This window comes from Malus domestica, chromosome 11, assembly GCF_042453785.1.
Source record: "Malus domestica chromosome 11, GDT2T_hap1".
Lineage (NCBI taxonomy): Eukaryota > Viridiplantae > Streptophyta > Magnoliopsida > Rosales > Rosaceae > Malus > Malus domestica.
This window is the reverse complement of record NC_091671.1, coordinates 39,003,261-39,027,474: the sequence shown is the minus strand read 5'-3', so window position 1 is coordinate 39,027,474 and position 24,214 is coordinate 39,003,261. Positions and strand designations below refer to the sequence as shown.

The following is a 24,214-nucleotide window of genomic DNA, read 5'->3' as shown; positions in this document are numbered from 1 at the left end:
ACAAAGCTGCAATTCATCGTGTGGAGGTGGAAAAAGCAAGGCCAGAGCATGAAGATGGTCATGATAGAGAGGAAATTGATGTTTGTGTTGCTGAGATGACCACGCCTTTCAAACTATTAATGGTGAAAGGGTTGGTTCAACCCATCAAAGACCAGAAAATCGTAATGAATGATGGAGGGTTCGTCCCTATGAAACCTCCCAAGTACTAGAGTTATTCATTTGACTTGGCCAAAGCTCCCGAGATCTATGAAGAACTGGTGCGGGCAAGAATAATTTTACCCGACAATACTAAGAAGATGCCTAAGCCAGAAAAACTAAGGGGGAAGAAGTATTGCAAGTTGCACTATACCTTCAACCATTCTATAACCAATTATGTCCAGTTCATAGATTGGATACAAGATCTTATAGTGAAGGGCAAACTGTTGCTTGACAAGCCCTAAACCAGTATGATGGTTGATACAAACCCGTTCCTGGAGGCCCCTATCAATACGATCAACCTGGTTTGGGTAGAAAAGTTGGGGTCATCATTTGTTATGAAAGAAGAGGGAAATAGATCCCATGTTGCCCCAACACCTCCACGTCAATAATAGTATCAGAAGGAGGACCAATTGATCATGATTAGGTCCTGAAATTGGTATTGGTAAGGGAAGCAAAAAAGAAAATAAAAAGGGGGGCAGGGAGTTGCCCGAAGATATAACATAGGATTTACAATGCAAATGGGGCCATGAGCGAGACAAGCAAAGGCAAAACACATGTTCATTTTGATAAAAGAAGGGTTACAAGTGATTCTAGTCTAACAAATTTACATCTTCACTCAAAGTAATTATTCGGGAATGATAAGTCTACATGATTGTAAAAATTCTACCAAGTTCGGCTAGAACAATGTTGCTATTAGCAAGTTGAGATCTAGCGTGTTCTAGCTCTAAGTTTGACTTCTTCACTTCTTCAATTTGATGTTTAAGGGTACTAAGAAGGGTTTTTTGCTCAGCCTTAAGAACAATAAGTTGTTCTTCCAACTTCTGGATTTCAAAAGTTACCACTCCAATCCTTTCTTTTGTCAGCAAGCCCTCATCCATTAACTGTTCGACCTGAGCAGAAATACTCAATTCTTTCTCCCTGAAGCATTTTACACGATTGACTTGTCTTTCAGCTCTCTGATGTTGATCCCTGAGAGCCCTCAAGTTCTCAAAGAAAGAGAAAAATGAATCATGTTGGGTTTTGGATAACTGGCCGGCCTTGAAGAGCTCTATCGTAACCTTCTCTATGTCATGAAGAGCCTTAAGGCTGAATGAAGCTGAGAAGTCTTTTTTCACCCAATTTTGGAAACCTCGACGTTTCTCTTGAAAGCCAGAAGGTTCAGAAGAACGCTTTGAAGATTTCAGCCTTGTTTCAAGTTGCCCGAATTCTTCAAAAAGTTCGGGCAAATCAGCAGTTGTTGAAAATGAAAAAGAAGGGAGAGGGGTTCGTACTCCAGTTTCTTCTGATGGAGTAGTAACTGCTGATAAGGTGACTTCAGTCCTGATCATCTCAATTCTAGGGAAGGAAATCCCTGTATCTCCAGAAGTTGAAGAAGGCCGGGGGAACTCCGTTTTATACACCACACGTGGGGGAGACTTGCCCGAAGCCTCTCTTATGGCCTGCTGCGAGAACCAAAGAAGACTAGATTAAAAGAACTAAAGAAGACTAGATTAAGGCAAGAAAACAGTTAAATAGTTTAAAGTAGAAACAAACTTTGGGAAGAAGAAATATGCCTGAATGGGCCCTAGGGTTTTAAAAGAAAGAGTATCAGCTCCTGTTTGAGGAGGAGAATCACTACCACCAACAGGGGAAGAAAAAGTTGTGCCCGAACCTTCACCAATGCCCTAAGAGCATCCAGGTATTATAGCAATTGTTAGTAAACAAGTATGAGAAGAGAACATAAAGAAAAATATATCTATACCTGAGTGAGGGGAGAAGAAGGGGGTTCATCGGTAGTAGCTATTGGGCAAGGAAACACTTGCAAAATAGCTACCCTTGGAGTCATAGGAATTTCAGGGGCTACGGGTTCTTTAAGTGTTACCACTGATGGTCGTCGTGATTCATGTATTGGATATGGCTAGAGGAAATGTAAATGGAAAGTTAGTACGGGCACAGTGTATAGAAGTTCAATATCAAAACAACTGCTCACCAAACTGCTGTCTTCATTTACAAAATGCAACATAACTTCTGTTGTTAGATTAAATTGAGAAGATGGAGTTACATCCAGAGCAGAAGGAGAAATATAAGACTTTGGATGGGAACCTTGGCTAGGCAAGGGGGCAGATACCCCAACCTGGATAAAAAGAAATGAAGAAAAAAGTTCGGTCATTTATTCCAGAAACCTCGGGCAGAAGAATCTTTTCTTCACTTACAGCCTAATCAGGCAATCATGTTCAAAGTTTAAAGAAAAGTAAGGGAGATCATGCAGATGAAAATACAAGTAAATACCTCACGCTCCCTGAGGATGGCCTTCTGCAGATCTTCAGCTCTTTGATGCATTTCAGTTCCTAGTGGACCCTTCCTGGGTGCGATAGTTGGTTTCTTAGAAGTATGAGGCCCTGATTTAGAAGAAAGCAGGGACAATCAGATAATGAAGAAGGGTGGAAGTCTGATTAAAGGAAAGCAAAAAAACTTACTTGAAGACTTTTGCTTCATTATGCATGCCTTAGAAACTGGAGCTGAGTAGGTTGAAGATTTGGAAGCTTGGAAGAAGTGTGAGAGTTGGCCGTTTAGGTTTGGGTGGTGATGCAAGTTCAGATTCTGAGGTCTCGACCACAACTACTTTTCTCCGCTTAGACGCCTTGATGTTTACTTCGGGTACTTTTTCAGCATCTGAATCTCTAAAAGATTTTGAAACATCTCCGCCTACTCCAGCTTTTCGCCTTTGAGCTTCTACTGTGGCTCCATGAAGAACTGCTGCATCAGCTGAATCATCCTCTGATTCAATGGATGCTGTTTTGACATCTACTTGAGCTGCAAGATCAAGGAAAATAAGACTAAATAACTTTAACTTCAAAGGAAGGCAGAGTCGAGGTGGGGAGAGAAATACTTATCAAAAGTAACCAGTTCTTTTGCTGAATCATTTCCTTCCAGTTTCCAAGTTCGCCTGAACTTGGGTATGACTTGAGGGAAAGTTGACAAAAGAGACGGTCGTAAGTTTCTCGCAAATCTTCTCCATATTTCTTGGTCCATTTGGCTTCCCACTAGGTGGAGAAAAGTGAAGTACATTCGAAGTTCAGAATTATAGACTTTCGGGCAACCTGATTCATAACTTCAAGACTTTGTCGGGCAACCCGAAAGGTCACCTCTGAAGGGGATGATAACCGGAAGGAAGTGCCACAATGGACAGAGTAAAAAAAGGGGATAGGAATGGCTTGCCTAAAGCCTAATTGCCTGCTACAAAAATTAGGGTGATACACTTCTAATCGCGATCATAACGGTTGCCACGAACTTCCCAGGCTATGTTTCTTTGTTGAATACAACTGATGAATTTCTCCTTGCAAAATGAGATGGCATCTTCTCCGAGAGTGTCTTGGAATGCTTGATTAGAGAACCAAGGATATCTCCTTAAAACTGAAGCACCCCACTCCAGGTATGATCGGGTTCTACAAACCTTGAAGAAATAAAAACAGGCAAAAGTAGAGTGATCTATGGGAGTAGCTTCAGCTAGGATTCGAGCAGGGGTTACACCTTATGGGAATTCTAAGTTACTGGCCCGAAATTTTGGGAAATACCATTAGAGCCATATTTGGATCATCCATATGGGTCCGTTCAGATTGGTTTCAAATGGCTCACCTTGAGTCATTTCAAAGAGGAGATGATAAAGATGAGAAAGAAGGAATGGACCTGTGGCTACATCATCAAAGTTATGAAGGGCTTCCACTAAGAGGATCCATTCAACCTTCACCCCTTTAGATTTATTTGGGAAGACATGCTTGTTGAGCCAGTATAACAGGAAATACATATGTTCTTGATCTTTGTTAGCACGAGAGGAATCTGCACCAAAATTCTCCTTGACAAAGGGGATGAATCCCTTGAAAGAAGTCTCGTAACTCTTAAAGGTTGCAGAGTTGTATTCTAATTAAAGAAAAGAGGCGGAGGAACCGGAGCTTTTAGCGATTGAAGAGGAAGAGGGAACCCAGTCTTGGGTAACATCTACAATCCTGCCCGATGGTCTTAGCCCGAAGACTTGGGCCATATCTAGAACAGTCGGAGACATGGGACCCATGCGAAAATCAAAAGTATTCATGCCTGAATTCTAGAAAAGAAGAGAAGTAGCAAGCAGTTCGAGCTTGGGAACAATGGTAGTTTTTGAAAGCATTATTAGTTCGTAAATACCATTGTTCATCCACTTCTTCTTGAAGATTGGCTCTAGTTCATCAATCCACTGAGTCCAAGCTGGGTCGTTCATTAGGGGAAAGCCACGATGGTATGATGACCATTTAGCTGAAGAGATGCCCGACTTGGCCAAAAAAGGATTAGGGGCAAACCAGTTACCCCTGGGCATATTATTTTCTATCACAGCAGGGACGCGAGAAATCCATGCAGGACCCAACGATTGTACCACATGGGCTTCAAAGAAAAGTTCAGAGCACAAACATGCCCGAGGGCGATGCAATCCGTTAAGTAAACGGCGTAAGGTAGCGATGCCTTCACCAGATTCGTATGATAGCTGGACTTGGCTGAATCTTGAAGCCATTTGATAAGTTTGGAAAAGGCGTGATAAGAATGTGACAAGGGCAGAAGATATGGAACAAAGAGCAAATGGGAGTCTGAAATTTGGAAGAAATAGAGTATCTGGGAAGGTAGGAAATTCTGAAAAGGGGGATTTCATATTAGGGATAACTGATGATTTATGGGTTAGTGAAAAGATTACAGGTAAGTGACAGTTGTTTTTTGAGAAGGGTGCAAGTCTCAGTAAAGACGTGGGTATGAAGGGCAGCTATTCAATCAATATTGGTGCCTGGAATTCCAGCTTGAATATTAATTGAAAAGGGGCACTGTTTGGGATAAAACTTGAACTTTAGGTTAAAAATGGGTTAGCCCAAAAGAAGGTCCAGAATGAGGAAAAGTCCAAGGCCCAGTTGAAGCCCAGAAGAAAGAATGAGCCTTTTTCCCGACCAAATGCAGATCATTCAAACCACCTGCTCACCTACCTAGAGGTCAGGTGGTGTAGACCAACCAGTTAATCAGCCCAAAAGTACTTTACAATGACAGTACAAGTAAAAGTTGATGAGTCACTGCCCTTCAGATGCATTCGGGCAAAATCAATACTGCAGGCAGCCAAGCCAAATTGTCTATAAAAGGAGGAAGAAAAATCAGAGATAAGGACACTCAATCAAACAAACAAATACACAAACTCTACTCAAGCCAGATTTGCATACGAAGTTGTAGTCAGCACCAAGCCTTCATCCCTTTCGGGATCAACCTTCACCAGAAAGCCTTTGTAAAAGCTGTGCTACCCTGTCTAAATCTTGCTGTAGTATTGATTCCCTCATGTAAACTCATCTTCTAATCTCCCCTTCTAGCACTCAAACCCTTTGTAAATCACAAAGAGAGGAAGTTGCAAGATGATCAGCCTTGCCCGACAAAGTGAAACCTTGCCCGACCTCCTTTGTTTTTGTCTTTCATTCATAAATCCAGTAATATGATGTATATTTCCATCTGCATCCAAGTTATTTCTAGCCAGTTTATGATTAAAAGACTTCTAAGTTCTAACCATTCGAGCGGACAAGATTGATCAATTAACAGTCCTTGGTCTCAAGGCATAAAAAAGAACCCTATGTGGACTTAACCCATCCACGACAGTCCTTGATAACAAGAAGTCCGAAGTTACTTGGGGCGCAAGTAATTGGCCTATTTTCTAGTTTTACTTCTGTTATATCATGATTGCTACATAACGCTTGAGTATAGAATTAATTCTGATAGGAAGCCTCAATGCCTATATCTAAGGCCCGACAAAGGCACCTATCTGAGTTCGTTCTGCTCTGCGGGCTCGGATGATTAAAGTATAACGGTTGTAATACTTCTACAACAATGAAACAACCAATATATGTTCAAGTATTTGGTTAGTTTTGACGGGAAGCCTCAAGGCCTACACCTAAGGCCCCACAAAGGCACCTTTCATAACTAACTTGGTCTCTCGGACATATATATATATAATAAAACTTAACATCTGTTTTACATCTGTCATGCTAAAGATGACAGTGGCATGCCTGGGTACTTAAAGTTGATTTTGATTGCGAGCCTCAATGCCTACACCTAAGGCCCTATAAAGGCACCTTTCAGAATTAACTGTCATTCTCTTACAACCCGCCAATAAGCAGAAGCCCGATATACGATATCAACCGGCGCCAACCTCTTAGGGAGCTGTGTGCTCGTTGGCCAGGAAACGTCCTCACTAGATATTCCTCAAGATGAACAGGCGTCCGATCGAACTTCCAAAGATCACTCTGTCCCATTTCTCGAAGATGAACAAACAAGGAATGTGGTGATTCCATTTCCATCTGGTTAATGTGTTAATAAAGTTAGGCATCATGTGTTGTATGTAACCTTGTGAATTACACCATGTAAATTACTCACTCACATTGCCCTGATCGTCTCCTACAACTAGTTCATTGATCTCTCAAGGGTTTGTACTTTGTAAAGATTATGTCAGAATGTACTATTTCCGTCGCTCAACGAATGAAGTTGATTGCAAGAACTCGATTTTTCGCTTTGAGTGTCGTATTTTCAACAGCAAAACTGATTGGCGAAAGCTAAAGTGTTCATATAGTTTGAAACGACCCATGAACCAAAACAATCATAAAAGGAATTAACTTGGCTCCTCAATGGACGATGATGAGTTCCTCCTCAAAGTAATTTGTGATTAAATCATGGAATTTCATACTTACGGGCGTAACTGTTCTTATTATAAATAACTCTGAAATATAAAAAATCAATAAAAGATGAGATCGGCCACCTTGTCTCTTGTCTCTTGCATCTCAGGTTTTAATCTTCATCTCGTGTTGGACTGTGATTTGTCAGTACGGAAAGAAAGGTTCTCACACGCAATGTGCTTGCTATTTTCTGTTGGAACTTGTGAGGGACTCCCAATCCCACATCGCCCAAACCTTTTTCAAAACATCTCTTTATAATTGAGTTCACTCACTTATGATTTGAAAAGAATTGGGCCAAGGCCATGGGATCTTGGCCTCTAGACTTGGAGGGTTTGGGTGCATATATTAAATGTCAAAGATGGGCATTGGGGCTCTTGGGCTCGGATGGATGAAAAACACAAGTATCATTTTTATGTTTTTGATTTTTGCATTCAGTTTTTTTCTAAAAGGATAAAACTAATTACGTGAACAGTTACAATTTGGGTTGGGCACGGGCCGGGCCGGGCCCAAATTCTGAGGAACCGGACCTACCCGTTTTAAAATGTAACGGGCCGGGCCGAGTTGGGTAGAGAGATTTTAAGTTTGAGAACCGGACCTAACCTGGCCCGTTTGAAACGGGCCGGTTCGGGACGGGTCCACGGGTCCAATTACTTTTTTTTTTTTTGGGTCTGACATTGGGCTCCTTTTTTTATTACCAACAACTCACATATTTACATTTACAAGAGAGGCCCATACAAACACAACAACAAAAGTATGGACCTGATAACAAAACCAAGCCCAACAGAAAAAACCCTAACAGCTTGCATCCTCCGCCGCTGCATCCTCCGCCCTTGCTGCATACGAAAGAGTAGCGTTTTTCCAATCGGCACTCCACCTTGTAAGACTGAGTCTTGTTCTACAATCGAAAACTAAATTCAGAAGACAAAGCTTGAGCAATCAAATTTACAATACAAACAAAAAATGACAAAGCTTGAACAAATAAACAAATCTCAACCAAAATCAAATTGTCAATCATATAAATTTCAGAAGTTATATACAACTCTAAATTACTGAAAGATTAGCAGATTACTGAAAGCTCAAGCTTGCCAACTTCATCTTCATATGCAGCTTACTGAAAGATTCAAAATTTATGCAACTTCATCCAATTTCCCCACCAACCCAGAAAATAAAAATTCCGAATACTCCCCATAACCTAGAAATTTCAAAAATCCTAATTCAAAAGTCCTAAATCCCTGAACTAAAAAACCCAGATAATTCAAAAACCCTAATCTAGAAATTACCTTAATTTGAGAGAAGATGACATGATATTTCGAATCGCAGGATGATGGTGCTGTTTTCGACGGCGGTGATGGGTGGTCACATTTGGGAGAAGTGTCAGGAGACGATGGCGATGGTGGTGTTCACAAGAGGACTCGACTCGAGTGGGAGATGGGACTGAGAATCGAGAGGGAGGATTCTGGGAAAGAGAGATCAAGAGGGAAGGACGAATGAGAGGGGACTGAGAATCGAGAGGGAGGATTCTGGGAGAGAGAGATCAAGAGGGACGAATCTGGGGGAGAGAGATCGAGATGGAGGACTCGGGGAGGGCTCGGGAGTCTTCGAGAAAGATGTGATGTGTGCGAGATTTGAGTGTGTGTGTGTGATACGGTTCGGGCTGGGGGCCCGTCACTTTGGAAAATTGGAACCGGCCCGCCCCTTTGTTTACTTGGACCCGCCTCGCCCCGCCTTGTTTTGTACATAAAATATTATGGACCCGCCCCGAACCGCCAATACCCGCCCCTACCCGCGGGCCCAGGGCCCGTTTGCCCAGCCCTAGTTACAATCGTTCTTAAAGATAAACATGAACGACTTTAACTGCTCCATTACGCCATTATAAATATGGCCGTCAGATCAGAAACCAAAACAACAAGTCCATCTCTTCCTTTTTCCATATATTCACAGATAAACACCACAATCAATTCGCCAAGAATCCAAGTTCGAGTGCAAAAACTTGGATTAGATAGTTGTATCATGCAAGATAGGCATCCATTGAACTACTGCACTAGTGTATGGCAAATTTATGTCTTAGGAAATTGCTTTTGCAAACCTCTATCTTCAAATAACAAGTCAGTGATTTGTGATTGTATATGCAATTTCATTAAGTGTTTATATTTCGATATATTGTATTTGTTGTTCAAGTTGTCATTCAAAAATAAACCATGCAAATTATTTTATATTGTATAAGTGACATTTGATTGGTTCTAACATTTTCCACATAAAAAATCATAGGATATGATATGAAGGAAGAAAGATCCCATACGTCTTGAGATGCCAACTATTTTCCACATGGAATTCATTGTATATGTTGGGTTGCGGTTTGAAACTGCTTTAGCATTTCTACTTAAAAGTGCTTTTTGATTTGCTTTTACCAAAAGCGCTTTTGTTTTGAAACTCTTTACCCACCCGCGAAGAGTAATATATATATATATATATACATATATATATATATATATAGAGAGAGAGAGAGAGAGAGAGAGAGCTACTTTCCAGGTCTTTGCTCCACAATCATTTCGATTTTCCATTCCAATTCCATGGCGAAGAAAGCTGTGAAATACTCTGTGGTACTCTCTCTCTCTCTCTCTCTCTCTTCTGTGTGTATGAATTGAGTGTTTGAACTTGCTTGTTGCAGGTGGACGCGTTCACAGACTCCGCTTTCAAAGGGAACCCAGCAGCGGTTTGCTTGCTGGAGGAAGAAAGAGACGACCAGTGGTTACAAGCCGTGGCCTCCGAGTTCAACCTCTCCGAGACATGTTACTTGACTCGGCTCACTGAGTCTGACTCAACTCCTCGGTTCGGTCTCAGATGGTTCACTCCTTCCAATGAGGTATGAGCTCACCTCCCTTCAATTCAACGCTTTCCATTCATATCATATCTACGATGCATGGATACGGACACGGATACGAGGATACGACACGATACGACACGGGACACGTCAAATTTCTAAAAACGAAGACACGATACGTTTGGGATACGGCAATTAAAAATATATATAAATATATCTAAAATACTTTAAAATAAGCATTCAAATTTATTACTCAAATTTAAATTTATTTCAATAAACTCCAAATAGTTAGAAAGATAGTCCATCCAACAAGCAATTAGTCTTCAAACTTGAAAAATTAAAATGAACATCCAAACTAAAATTAAAAAAACAAAGTCTCATTCAACTTCCACGTTCATGATGTCTCCTCTAGTAACTAAAGTAGTATCCAATGACGGTTCATCCAGTAACTAAAGTAGTCTCCACATTCATGAAAGCATATCCATAAATATTATAATCTAAATATCATGAAAGTACAATATTATATTATTTATAATACACAAAATACAAAATAATATTATATACAAAAAGCAATCAGATTGAACAGGTTTTCAAATCAATCAGATTGAACAGAGGCTTTCTTTTAGCTTCGAATAAAAACAGAAACAGAGGTTGGGGCTTTTAGGTTCGAAAAAAAACAGAAAAGGGTTCTGTACAGATTGAGTTTCAAAATTAACAAAGTGAAAACGAAGTCGAAGGCTCTCACCAGCAGTTGCAGACGGAGACGATGGAGACGACGAATTAGTTGCAGACGGAAACGATAGAGACGACAGACGGACGGAGCAATTGCAGACAACAAGTCTGATTTCTGAGGTTCGAAATCGTTTTGGTTTTTAGTTAAACAATCGTTTCAGTTATCTAATTCGAATCAATCACGATTCTGTGCGGAATCCGTATCCTCTGATTTGGATTTTTTTTCCTGATTATCCTCAGATTTTGTTTGAAACGTATCCGAAAATTATGATACGCGTATCTCGACAGTATGATACGCGTATCTCATCAATAAATAACGTATCCCTTCATTCTGATACGTATCGGGAGCGTATCCGTACGTATTCTGTACGTATCCGTATCCCTGCGTGTCAGATACGGGATACGTTGAGTTTTCCCCGTGTCCATGCATCGTAGTATCATATCAATCTTTACACGTTCCTTGGTTTCCAATTGTTCAACTTTTATCTGGGTCGATATGGAATCCACCAAAAGATTTGAGTGTATCGAAAACAGCCAGGAATTCTTTAAATTTGTTCCTTTTAGGCTTTTAGCATAACGGTTTATTTGAAAGTGTAACTGGGTAGTTAAAGCAGTTGGAAAAGTGCTTCTGGCTTGTAAAAGCACTTGGACTTTATTAAAATTTGGACGTGCTTCTACTAATTGCGCTTCGAGCAAAAAGGTTTATGAGTGGAAGTGTTTTCTAGATAAGCATTTCAAACGGGCCTTTAACTCAATTTTTTTTTTAAAATTAGATATTTAGAAATTCTTAAATCTTAATCTTAACCAATGTATGAAGTAGAAAGTTCAAAATTGTTGATCTCTAGAGTTTCCTTAGTTTCAAGTGTTTAACTTTTAAATGCACACGCTAACAAGGTTGAAATTTTAAATTTACCCCATGATTTATTAGAAAGTAAAAATGGTTCCTTTTTGGCATATGGATTTATTTAACACTGGTTCCTAAAGACGCTTTCTAACAGAAAAAGTTGAAATTGCCTATGGGTTGAACAAAAAATAGAAAGCCTTATACAAGGAGAGGACCGATGAAAATGGTGAAAGGTATAGAAAAGCGAAGCAAGAGGCGAAGAAAGCTGTTAGAGAAGCTAAGTTAGCGGCTTACGACGATATGTATAAACGACTAGATACCAAAGAAGGAGAGTTGGATATCTATAAACTATCTAGAGCAAGGGAAAAGAAGACAAGAGACCTAAACCAAGTGAGGTGCATCAAGGATGAGGATGGAAAGGTTCTTGCTACAGAGAACGCGGTTAAAGACAGATGGAGAGGTTATTTTCATAATCTTTTCAATGAAGGACATGAAATGAGTGCTTCTTTAGGGGAGTTGAGTAACTCAGAAGAGTGTAGAAACTACTCTTTTTATCGTCGAATCCGGAAGGAAGAAGTGGTTGTAGCTTTGAAGAAGATGAAGCATAAAAAAGCAATAGGCCCAGACGATATACCAATCGAAGTGTGGAAACTTTTGGGAGAGACAGGTATAACATGGCTCACTGACCTTTTCAATAGGATTTTGAAAACGAAGAAGATGCCAAATGAGTGGCGAACGAGCACTTTGGTGCCTATCTACAAGAATAAGGGCGACGTACAAAATTGCATGAACTATAGGGGTATTAAGCTAATGAGTCATACAATGAAGCTCTGGGAGAGAGTCATTGAGCATAGATTGAGGCAAGAGACACGGGTTTCGGACAACCAATTCGGGTTCATGCCAGGGCGCTCAACCATGGAGGCAATCTATCTCTTACGAAGATTGATGGAAAGATATAGAGATGGGAAAAAGGATTTACACATGGTCTTTATAGATTTGGAAAAAGCGTATGATAGGGTCCCAAGAGACATTCTTTGGAGGATTTTAGAGAAGAAAGGAGTACGAGTAGCATATATCCAAGCTATAAAGGATATGTATGAAGGAGCAAAGACTGCCGTAAGAACTCATGAAGGACAAACCGAAAGCTTTCCCATAACTGTAGGATTACATCAAGGCTCATCCTTAAGTCCTTACCTTTTTGCGTTGGTAATGGATGAGTTAACAGGACATATTCAAGATGATATTCCTTGGTGTATGCTTTTCGCAGACGATATAGTGTTGATAGATGAAACTCAGGAAGGGGTAAATGCAAAGCTTAACCTTTGGAGAGAAGTGTTGGAATCTAAAGGTCTTCGCCTAAGCCGATCAAAGACAGAATATATGGAGTGCAAGTTCAGTGCAAATGGAGGCCAAAACGAGTTAGGGGTGAGGATCGGAGATCAAGAAATACCAAAGAGCGACCGTTTTCGTTACCTAGGATCTATCTTGCAAAAGAACGGAGAATTAGATGGAGATCTCAACCATAGAATACAAGCTGGATGGATGAAGTGGAAGAGTGCATCCGGTGTGTTATGTGACCGCCGTATGCCACTGAAGCTTAAGGGAAAATTTTATAGGACGGCAATAAGGCCGGCGATGCTGTATGGCACAGAATGTTGGGCGGTGAAACATCAGCACGTACACAAAATGGGTGTAGCGGAGATGAGGATGCTTCGTTGGATGTGTGGGCACACGAGAAAGGATAAGATTAGGAATGAGGATATCCGGGGTAAAGTAGGAGTAGCCGAAATTGAAGGAAAGATGAGAGAAAATCGGTTACGGTGGTTTGGACATGTGCAAAGAAGGCCTACTGACGCTCCGATTAGAAGATGCGACTATGGGACAGAGGTTCAGGGCCGAAGGGGTAGAGGAAGACCTAGGAAAACTTTGGAAGAGACTCTAAGAAAAGACTTAGAGTACTTGGATCTAACGAAGGACATGACACATGATCGAGCACAATGGCGTTCTAAGATTCATATAGCCGATCCCACCCAGTGACTTGGATTTTCCAAGTCTCCAACCGAGAAGTTTTCCTCACTCGGAAAATTAAGGGAACACTACCCCAACCTACATGCTCCACTCAGAAAGCTTCAACATACAAGCTTCAACAAAAGAAAATTCAAAGAACTTAGCGAATAAGGCTTTGGTGTATTTAACACAATACGTTGAAATGAAGGAAAGCTTATTTATTGATATCCCCGATAAGCTACAAATATGTACATATACATGAGTCAAAATAAACACACAAGAGGGAGCCTTCACAAAGGTTGCTTAGGAGAAGTCTCAGCAGTCGGTAGAGCCTCAGAAAGAGAAGGCACCGGAGGGGGATCATTTGGAGCCTCAGTACTGGACAGAACCCTAGAAGGAGGAGGCATCAGAGGTTGATCATTTGGAGCTTCATTACGCGGTACAGCCCCAGAAGACGAAGGCAATAAATGCCTTTGGAACAAACCCACAAATCTCTGATGATCAAGTAAAACCTGACCATCAGTTTCCTTCATCTGGTCAAGCTTCCTCTTCATGTTTGTAGCATAGTCATGTGCGAGCCGGTGCAACTGTTTATTCTCATGCTTGAGCCCTCTAATCTCCTGTTTGAGACTCATCACTTCAGCCGCCAATGATTCAACTTGGCGGGTTCGAGCAAATAGGCGTTGGGCCATATTAGACACAGAACCTGCACACTGAACACTGAGAGCCAGCGAATCCTTAACAGCTAACTCATCAGACCGTTTGGAAAGTAGTCTGTTATCTTTGGGAGTGAGAAGGTTCCTGGCCACCACCGCAGCGGTCATATCATTCTTCATCACGGAATCCCCAACGGTAAGAGGACCAGTGGGGGAGACGAAGGATGGACGCCATATGTTGTCTGGAGAAGGCGGGGCTGCCTCTTCAACAAGGTTCAAGTCAAAACGACGGTCGGAGGGGCCAGACATTTTCAAAGGTGTTGAAGAGAGAAGAGGTCGGACAAATCAAGATCTTAGAAGTGCAAGAATGAAGCTTCTACTGGTGGAGATTCAAGTGTGCTTTGGAACTTAATGCCAGCCCCTATAAAAATCTGCACTCGACGGAGCTTCAGAAATCGAAGAGGCGCCTGCTCAGAAATCGAAGAGGCGTTTGCTTTCTCAAAAGCTGGGCTGCTTAGAGATCACGAGGGTTGATCTCAGAAATCGAAGAGGCGTTTGCTTTCTCAAAAGTTGGGCTGCTCAAAGACCACAAAGGCCGATCTCAGAAATCGAAGAGGCGCTCACTTTCTCAAAAGCTGGGCTCCCCAGAGACCACGAGGGCCGATCTCAGAAATCGAAGAGGCACCTACTTTTCCAGCCTTGTCAGCACCTGTCACACGCACACTCAGCTTTGCGGAAATTATGGGCATTCTATCGAAGACTTCTGGGGAAGTAGAAAACACATGAATCTTACTGTTCAATCACCCACTTGCCACACGCAACAATAGCTCATGGGTACCACAGAAAACTTTGCCAAAGTTCTCTGCCAAAGTTGAGCACGTGAAGCTTGCAGCTCCCACTACATCACTCTGACCAAGAAGGGTAAAAGAATAGCAAATAAACAGCACTAACAAAGTTTAAACCCATAAATTTTGAAGGTCTAGCTACCATATTATTACCCACAAGGGTAAAGGAACAGTACCACTGCTGGATAATTGGAAAGTCCCTGTGTGTCAACCTCTGTGCTTCGTGGCAAGGTAGACTAGCAAACATGCCCAACCTTTACTCACATTCGAGAAAACACTCCCAATAAGATTGCTTGCTCCAAAATCGAAGAGGCACCGTCCTCCGAATCTCGAGAGCCAGACTCCCAACATGACTACTTTCTTAAAAATCGAAGAGAAGCTTCGTGGCAAGGTAGACTAGCAAACATGCCCAACCTTTACTCACATTCGAGAAAACACTCCCAACAAGATTGCTTGCTCCAAAATCGAAGAGGCACCGCCCTCCGAATCTCGAGAGCCAGACTCCCAACATGATTACTTTCTCAAAAATCGAAGAGACGCTGCTCCCCGAATCTTCGAGAGCCAGACCCCCAGCATGATTGCTTTCTCAAAAATCGATGAGGCATCGTTCTCCGAATCAATCGAAGAGGCGCTCGCTTTCTCAAAAGCTGGGCTGCTCAGAGACCACGAGGGCCAATCTCAGAAATCGAAGAGGCACCTACTTTTCTAGCCTTGTCAGCACCTGTCACACGCACACTCAGCTTTGCAGAAATTATGGGCATTCTGTCGAAGACTTCTGGTGAAGTAGAAAGCACATGAATCTTACTGTTCAATCACCCACTTCCCACACGCAACAATAGCTCATGGGTACCACATATAACTTTGCCAAAGTTGAGCACGTGAAGCTTGCAGCTCCCACTACATCGCTCTGACCAAGAAAGGTAAAAGAATAGCAAAGAAACAGCACTAACAAAGTTTAGACACATAAATTTTGAAGGTCTAGCTACCATATTATTACCCACAAGGGTAAAGGAACAGTACCACTGCTGGATAATTGGAAAGTCCCTGTGTGTCAACCTCTGTGCTTCGTGGCAAGGTAGACTAGCAAACATGCCCAACCTTTACTCACATTCGAGAAAACACTCCCAACAAGATTGCTTGCTCCAAAATCGAAGAGGCACCGTCCTCCGAATCTCGAGAGCCAGACTCCCAACATGACTACTTTCTCAAAATTGAAGAGAGGGTAAAGGAACAGTACCATTGCTGGATAATTGGAAAGTCCCTGTGTGTCAACCTTTGTGCTTCGTGGCAAGGTAGACTAGCAAACATGCCCAACCTTTACTCACATTCGAGACAACACTCCCAACAAGATTGCTTGCTCCAAAATCGAAGAGGCACCGCCCTTCGAATCTCGAGAGCCAGACTCCTAACATGATTACTTCCTCAAAAATCGAAGAGACACTGCTCTCCGAATCTCGAGAGTCAGACCCCCAACATGATTGCTTTCTCAAAAATCGAAGAGGCATCGTTTTCCGAATCTCGAGAGCCAGATACCACAGACCACTTTTTCAAAGTGCTCTGACAGAGTTAAAACATGTGAAACTGGCAGCTCCCACTACCGTGCTATGACCAAGCAGGGTAAAGGAATAGCATTACTACTTGTTGTTAGGGAGACTCCTATATATGTCGACCTCCATCCCCAACGGACAGGCAGACCTGCAAAAATGCTCAACCCTTCATCATATCTGAGAGGGCACTCCCAACGAAGCCTTTCGAAATATTCAGCTTTCTTTCCCCCCGATAATACCTCTGCAAACAAGCTATACTAGAGCAAGAATATCTCATATCATCAGGGTTAAAAGCAAGAGTATCCCATATCATGCTTTTTCCCTGTCTTTTCCTTTGGCCTTGTTTTTACCTGCAAGACAAGGAGAAAGAGAGCAATCAGTCAGCAGTTGGAATCAAGCTTCCAGCCAGGAACTGACTGCCTGGAACCCCTTACCTGATTACTTACCTGGCATTGCTCTCGAGTACTCATCTTCAACATCTTATGTTTCCAGGGAAGATTCCGCATCTGCTTGAGGAACAGATAGGGCAAGTGCGAAGGATACAAGGAAGCATGTGGAGACAAACGTAACAGCACACGTGCCGATACATCCATTACTCTGTCAAAAGCAAAAGTATCCCATATCAGCAGGGTGGAACGTACTCTAGATTTGATGGACTTGTTTTGACCCTCAAATTCTTCAGTCGGCCTTATACTCTGGAGGAAACCAGAAAACCCTCCAGCTCAGTTCAAGAATAAGCCTGTGGAAAGTTACTTCTTCAAAAGCAAAAGTATCTCATATCATCTCTTCTCATTTTTCTTCTCTTTATCCTTCATGCTGCTGCAAGATGGGGAGAAGGTGAACAATCAGTCGGAGCTCTGATTGCTTACCTTGTCTGTCACCTCTTTCAGCAGACCCCCTAGCTCGGCGACTTGGGGTACTCCTACTACATGGTTTGTATCGCGCTTGACCAAGCCTGAAACTACAAGTAAGCTTCAAGTGAAATTGATACATTACCTTGTGCATCTCCACCAGTTAAAGATACCACCCCTGGATGGAGGAAGAGTACTTCCAGAGAAGATGCCACATCTACCTATGAGACAGATAAGGCAAGTCAAGACGACACCACACTCCGATACTTAGAAGTTTCGTGATTACGAGATCATTCTCCCACAATATTTCCTAATGTCATTTGTACTAAATCATTCACTTGTACTCACTAAAGGAGAGCTTGAACCTATGTACTTGTGTAAACCCTTCACAATTAATGAGAACTCTTCTATTCCGTGGACGTAGCCAATCTGGGTGAACCACGTACATCTTGTGTTTGCTTTCCTATCTCTATCCATTTATATACTTATCCACACTAATGACCGGAGCAATCTAGCGAAGATCACAAAAAGCGACCGTTTTCGCTACCTAGGATCTATCTTGCAAGAGAACGGAGAATTAGATGGAGATCTCAACCATAGAATACGAGCTGGATGGATGAAGTGTAAGAATGCATCCGGCGTGTTGTGTGACCGTCGTAGGCCACTGAAGCTCAAGGGAAAATTTTATAGGACGGCAATAAGGCCAGCGATGTTGTATGGCACAGAATGTTGGGCGGTGAAGCATCAACACGTACACAAAATGGGTGTAGCGGAGATGAGGATGCTTCGTGGGATGTGTGGGCACACGAGAAAGGATAAGATTGGGAATGAGGATATCCGAGGTAAAGTAGGAGTAGCCGAAATTGTAGGAAAGATGAGAGAAAATCGGCTCCGGTGATTTGGACATGTGCAAAGAAGGCCGACTGACGCTCCGGTTCGAAGATGTGACTACGGGACAGAGGTTCAGGGCCGAAGGGGTAGAGGAAGACCTAGGAAAACTTTGGAAGAGACTCTAAGAAAAGACTTAGAGTACTTGGATCTAACGGAGGACATGACACAAAACCGAGCGCAATGGCGTTCTAGGATTCATATAGCCGACCCCACTTAGTGGGAAAAGGCTTTGTTGTTGTTGTTGTTGTTTGGACGTGCTTCTAACAATAATGCTTATGGGCATAAGTACTTTCTAGAAAAGAATCTCCAAACGAGCCCTCACTCAGGTTTCCCTAAATTTTGATGTGATTATGTGGCACTCTACTGAAGTGGTATTGCTAATGTCTTGATTTTGTCACCAGTGTATGAAGTAGCTATGCTTCCTTCATTGATCTTGAAAATTTGATTGCCTTTTGTGCAGGTTGAGCTTTGTGGTCATGCAACATTAGCAGCTGCATACACTCTCTTTAACTCTGGTTTGGTAAAGTCCGACATTGTTGAGTTTGCCACATTATCGGGAATCCTAAAAGCTAAAAAGGTTCCAGATGTTAAGACAGCCAACGGTTTGAATACTCACAATGGGGAAGCACAAGAGTCCTATTTTGTTGAACTGAATTTTCCTGCCGACCCGTCTAATGAATTCAACTCTGGTGATGTTTCGGTAATCTCTAAGGCCTTAGATGGTGCTTCTATGGTTGAAATAAGGAGGACAACTGTCACAGATGATTTACTTGTAAGTCCTACAATCCTTCTAGAAACCTACATTTTCAATTCCCTATTATGCTTTCGATTGATAGAAGCGTATAAAACAACGGACAAATTTTTATTTTACTGGATTGCCTGTGCAGTCTAGCATGCACTCTTAAGTGATACTGGTTTCATTTTTCAAGGTTGTGCTTCCATCAGCAAAAGCTGTCACAGATTTACAGCCGCAGATTGATGCAATTCGACAGTGTCCAGGGTCTAGGGGAGTGATTGTTACGGGGATTGCTCCTCCGGAATCTGGATATGATTTTTACAGTAGATTCTTCTGTCCCAAACATGGAATTGATGAGGTAAGCAGCTTGCATTGTTCTCTCAGCAAGTTTCTCTCAAGTGCCTGATACCTGGTGCCAAATGCTGTTGCTATGTATCTGCATCAATAAGCCTTTCCTTTTTTATATTTTCTTTTGTTTTTTCTTTCTGCTAAAGTGGATTTAAAACATTTGAATAACCTGATTGGCCTTTTCCTGTGTCTTTCTTTTTCCGCACGATCTTTGTTAGTTTCATTATCCCAAGCTAAAGTATTGGAATATATCCGACTTAACCTGCTAACATGGATTTAAACCATTTGGTACATAAATCTGAATACTGCTAAATTTTTATGTCAGGATCCTGTTTGTGGGAGCGCACATTGTGCTCTTGCATCATACTGGTGCAAAAAACTTGGAAAGTCTGATGTTTTTGCTTATCAGGCACACTCTCACTCTCTCTCTCTCTCTCTCTCTCTCTGTGGTATTATAAAAATCTCAATCCCCTCATACGTTGATGTTTACTTTCAGGCATCACCTCGAGGGGGAGCAATAAACATTCATCTAGATGAGCAAAATCAAAGGGTACTGCTGCGAGGAAAAGCTGTTATGGTGATGGAAGGAACTGTTTTAGCTTGAAGTTGGAGTTAATTTTACTTTGAAGTATAAACATTTGAAATAAATGACTCAATTCGATGGGGAAAGAACCATTAATTTGAGCAAATTAGTTAGGTGTGCCTTTATTTTTCATTTTGAAATGTGTATCCCGAATTCTTCATCTTGGCATCTTGAAAGGTGCTACTGCTGCTCAACTTTCTTCTCAGCTGAGCTGCTGAAGTCTCTCTCTCTCTCTCTCTCTCTCTCTCTCTCTCTCTCTCTCTCTCTCTCTCTCTCTCTCTCTCTCTCTCTCTCTCTCTCTCACACACACACACACATATTCTTCCTGTGTGTATCTGATGCGTGCAAGTAGTTTTTGAATTTATTGCTGAAATGGATGAGTGCGGGTGGATGCTTTCACTGGCTGACTTAGCTGTCAAGGGGAACCCAGCAGCAGTTTGCTTGCTGGAGGAAGAGAGAGACGACCGGTGGTTGCAGGCAGCGACCTCAGAGTTCAATCTCTACGAGACATGTTACTTGACTCAGCTCATTGACTCGGACACAGCTCCAAGGTTCGGTGTTTCCTTCCAATTTCCGCTCATAAAACATCATTATAGTTTCTGGTTTTAAGTTTTAAACTCATATCACAGTTTATAATAACAAGGTTGAAATATAAAATCCACGCAACAATTCGAGTGTCTAAGATCCAAATCTTCGGCAGCCACGAATTCAGTAAAATTGGTCCTTTTACTCTTGCAGTGTATAGATTTACTTGAAAAGCAAACTTTTCATGTAACTCAGGTTTCTCTAAGTTTGATATCGAGCTATCTAGTTTGAAAGCTTGATTCCTTTTTGCAGGTTGAGCTTTGTGGCCATGCAACATTAGCTGCTTCATACACTCTCTTTAAGTCTGGTTTGATATTTTCCGACATTATCGAGTTTTCAACTTTGTCTGGAATCCTAACAGCTAAAAAGGTTCTAGATGTTAAGACAGCCAATGATGAAGCACAAGAATCCTCCTATTTCATTGAACTGCACTTTCCTGCTGCCCCGTCTAATGAATTCAACTCTGATGAGGTTTCGGTTTATCTCCACGCCTTGAATGGCGCTTTTCTATTAATGAAAGGAGGGCAACTATCACAGGTTTATCTCCACGCCTTGAATGGCGCTTTTCTATTAATGAAAGAAGGAGGGCAACTGTCACAGGATGATCTACTTGTAGGTCATGCAATCCTTCTAGGAACCTGCATTTTCGGTTCCATATTATCAGTTCAATCAATATAAGCTTATAACTTTTCCTTTCTGATGGTTCTGGTTCCTTCTTGTTTCATTTTCCGCAAGGCTGTGCTGCCATCAGCAAATGCGGTTGCAGATTTACAGCCATAGCCTGATGCAATCAAAAAATGTCCGGGGTCTAGGGGAGTCCTTGCAACAGCAATTGCTCCCCCAGAGTCCGGGTATGATTTTACAGTAAATTCTTTGCCCCTAAACACACTGTGAATGAGGTATGCTGTTTGCTCACTTATCATTTTCCGGTATTGTGACAAAACTACAATTGATAAAAATCTGAAAGCTGCTTCTTTGTTTATGTCAGGATCCTTTTTGCGGGAGCGCACATTGTGTCTTAGCATCATACTGGTGCAAAAAACTTGGAAAATCTGATGTTGTTGGATACCTGGTACTCTCTCTCGCACTCTATAGCTCTCTTTCTCGCTCTTCATTCTTATCATAAACTTACAACCCCGTATATTGATACATTATCGCGTATGTTTAGGCATCACATGGAGGAGGAAGAGTACGCATTCATCTAGACGAGCAGAATCAAAGGGTGCTGCGTCGAGGGAAAGCGGTTACTGTGTGATGGAAAGAACTGTTTTAGTTTCAAATTCAATCTATTGTGTTTGGTTATCCTGCAGTTTTCTTCAAAAAAATCTGTATTCTGATTTGTTAGTTCTCCATTTGGCATGAAATGGTGCAACTTTGGGCTTGTTTCCAAAATGAACATATTCAAAGAAGCTGTATGTGAAACTTGCTAGTTCAAGGTTTAGTTTTCGTTCAATTATTTAGTGCATGGGTGGTTCGGTATGAGATCCCATACCGAAACCCTTGTCCCGATTCCCAAACCAAATTTTTCGAGAATCCCAATTTGAATACCGATCCCAAACCAAATTTTCGGGAATCCCAATTTTCGGAAATCCCAAAATAGTTTCGGGATTTGGGACAAATCGGGAATCCCAAAATGGTTTTGGGCTTTTGGACTAAAATTTGATATATTATGCTTATGTAACTCATTGAATGAAATGTTAGATTGTGCAAATATATCAAGTCTCATTCACATTCTTGGAAGTGATAGATTGTGCAGGCTGGTTAGTCTGTGACTGAGAATCTATTGCATCTCTTGCTAGTTTAAATGCAAATAAATGCAAATATAATCTCATATCGGGGCACAAGCAATGGATTGCAAACTGTAAACTTTACTTGAAAGCTCTTAACCTGACTGACAAGCATTGCTACCTTGCGTTGCTTTGCTGTCCATTTACGAGTAATCTACATATGTAAAATACATATTTACAATGCCAACAATCTCCATTTATTGGTGTAAACAGTAAAGAGACTCAAGCATAGTAACTAGCTGATTCAACATTCTTGGTTTCGACATAAATAAAACAACATTGCTTACGTCATATCATAATTCATAACATATTCCATTCTCTGTAATAAGTTCAAACCATAAAGTCCATAATCAATTATAAAAGAATAATATATATGTATAAATATATATATATAATAATTAATAATATATATTTTCGGTTCAGTATGGGATTCCTGAAATATCGAGAAGCAAATCCCGAATCCCGTACCAAAATTTCGGGATCAGTTCGGGATAGCATCCCAAAAATTTCGGGAATTTCGGTTTGGGAAATTTTTGGTTTGGGATCGGGATTTTTTCGGTTCGGTTCAGGATTTTTGGGAATTTTTTCCACCCCTAATTTAGTATGCATGAAATACGGTCACATAGTGTTATTATTTCACTCAAATTATAACATGTGAATTTGTTTTTCTATTTATTAAGACATCGATCATTTCGTCCACCTGATTATAAAACATTGAATGGCACACCATGTAGCATGTGCAACAACATATCAACCGTGTCGCATCCTACTGAAATGTATAGTCTGGGTGAAATAAACTCTGATTATTGTATTTCTGAGCAAATAATCTTTGCACATGAGCCGTTGATCTATTTGTAATAAGCTCGGTATAAAATTGTGATTGAGTTAACCGCCATTTATAAATTTGTATATATTGTGAAAATAATTTAACGGGTACGTAGCCATTTACTTGGATTTTTAAGTTACCAATTTGGAAATCATTTTGGTTCAATTCGGGGGATTCAAATCCCTCACTCTTCATGCAGATATCTTATGCACATGAATTCTTGATATTTCTCTTTTAATCTGCACTTTCACAAAATATTTTCTGCATATAAAAAATCATTAATACACTAAATCAAGACATAATTACATCCAATTTAAGACAAAGGATACTATATATACATATATATATATATATATGTCTGCAATTATAAATACCCTTCTCATATTCCTCATAAACCGCAAGAAACCTCCACCATCTGAGCAGAAATCTCACTCTTGATTCCAGGGCTATATTCCAAAGCCACCATCAATGGTCCACAATCACATTCCTCAGGTACTTTCCCATTCCCACCATTCCAAATGAACTTTTTGTGTATGTATACACATAAACATACATACATACATACATACATACACACACACACACACACATATATGTTGTTGCATGCTGTATAGACTTGTACTTTGTATACATAAGTACCCTTTGGATTATATCGTTGCAGACAGAGATTACAAAAATTAACATAGAATGTCGCAAATGTCAAGAGAAGCTCAAGAGATTCCTCTCAAAATTTCAGGGTAACTTTTTATTATAATTTTGTATTTTTGATGAACTGATTCTGGGAACATATACGAATTTCGTATTTTATTTATCTTTTTTATATCATATTTTTCCCTAGGAACCTATTCTGTTAAGTTCGACCCGGAATCCGGAAGATTAACAGTTGAATCCACGGTAGACAAGAACACGATCAATGAGGCCGTAGAGCATGCTAGGTTTTCTGCGGGGCTCATGTGTGAGGATAATACTCTGCCGCCCTCCCACAACAGTTTCTTGCAACCCAAGGCAACCGCCAGCCACGAGTTGAACGGAGCACAAGATCAAGGGCTTGAGGTAATAAGATGGGCTCAAATGGGAGAGCTCCAAAAACTTCCCAACATCCACAGGCTGAAGAAGTTGGAGCTGACTCAATCTGGAAGCAATCGAAGAATCAAACTCACATTTTTCGACAAGAAACCTCAGCCTCAGCCACAACCTCAGCCCCATGCTAGGGTTAATGTCATTGATGTTAAGGATGATGAGCAAAATGTGCCCCATGG

General features: G+C 41.2%; 2 protein-coding genes across 2 annotated transcripts in view; both read left to right on the top strand.

Moving 5' to 3' along the window:
* Positions 1-21,783, top strand: part of LOC103449022 (uncharacterized) — a 39,443-nt gene extending 17,660 nt beyond the window's left edge. Inside the window, exons 2-11 of the mRNA XM_029089189.2 lie at positions 9,411-9,496; positions 9,565-9,759; positions 18,551-18,862; positions 19,020-19,184; positions 19,500-19,583; positions 19,671-20,308; positions 20,595-20,954; positions 21,078-21,241; positions 21,331-21,414; positions 21,511-21,783. Of these exons, the coding sequence (XP_028945022.1) occupies positions 9,467-9,496; positions 9,565-9,759; positions 18,551-18,862; positions 19,020-19,184; positions 19,500-19,583; positions 19,671-19,778 (894 nt within the window). The 5' untranslated portion in view covers positions 9,411-9,466 and the 3' untranslated portion in view covers positions 19,779-20,308; positions 20,595-20,954; positions 21,078-21,241; positions 21,331-21,414; positions 21,511-21,783. The remainder of the gene's footprint in view (positions 1-9,410; positions 9,497-9,564; positions 9,760-18,550; positions 18,863-19,019; positions 19,185-19,499; positions 19,584-19,670; positions 20,309-20,594; positions 20,955-21,077; positions 21,242-21,330; positions 21,415-21,510) is intronic.
* On the top strand, positions 20,130-21,020 carry LOC103408101 (uncharacterized). The gene is made up of 2 exons (XM_070808542.1): positions 20,130-20,315; positions 20,595-21,020. The coding sequence occupies exons 1-2, from the start codon at positions 20,130-20,132 to the stop codon at positions 21,018-21,020; spliced, it is 612 nt and encodes a 203-aa protein (XP_070664643.1).
* Positions 21,784-24,214: the final 2,431 nt, after the last annotated feature.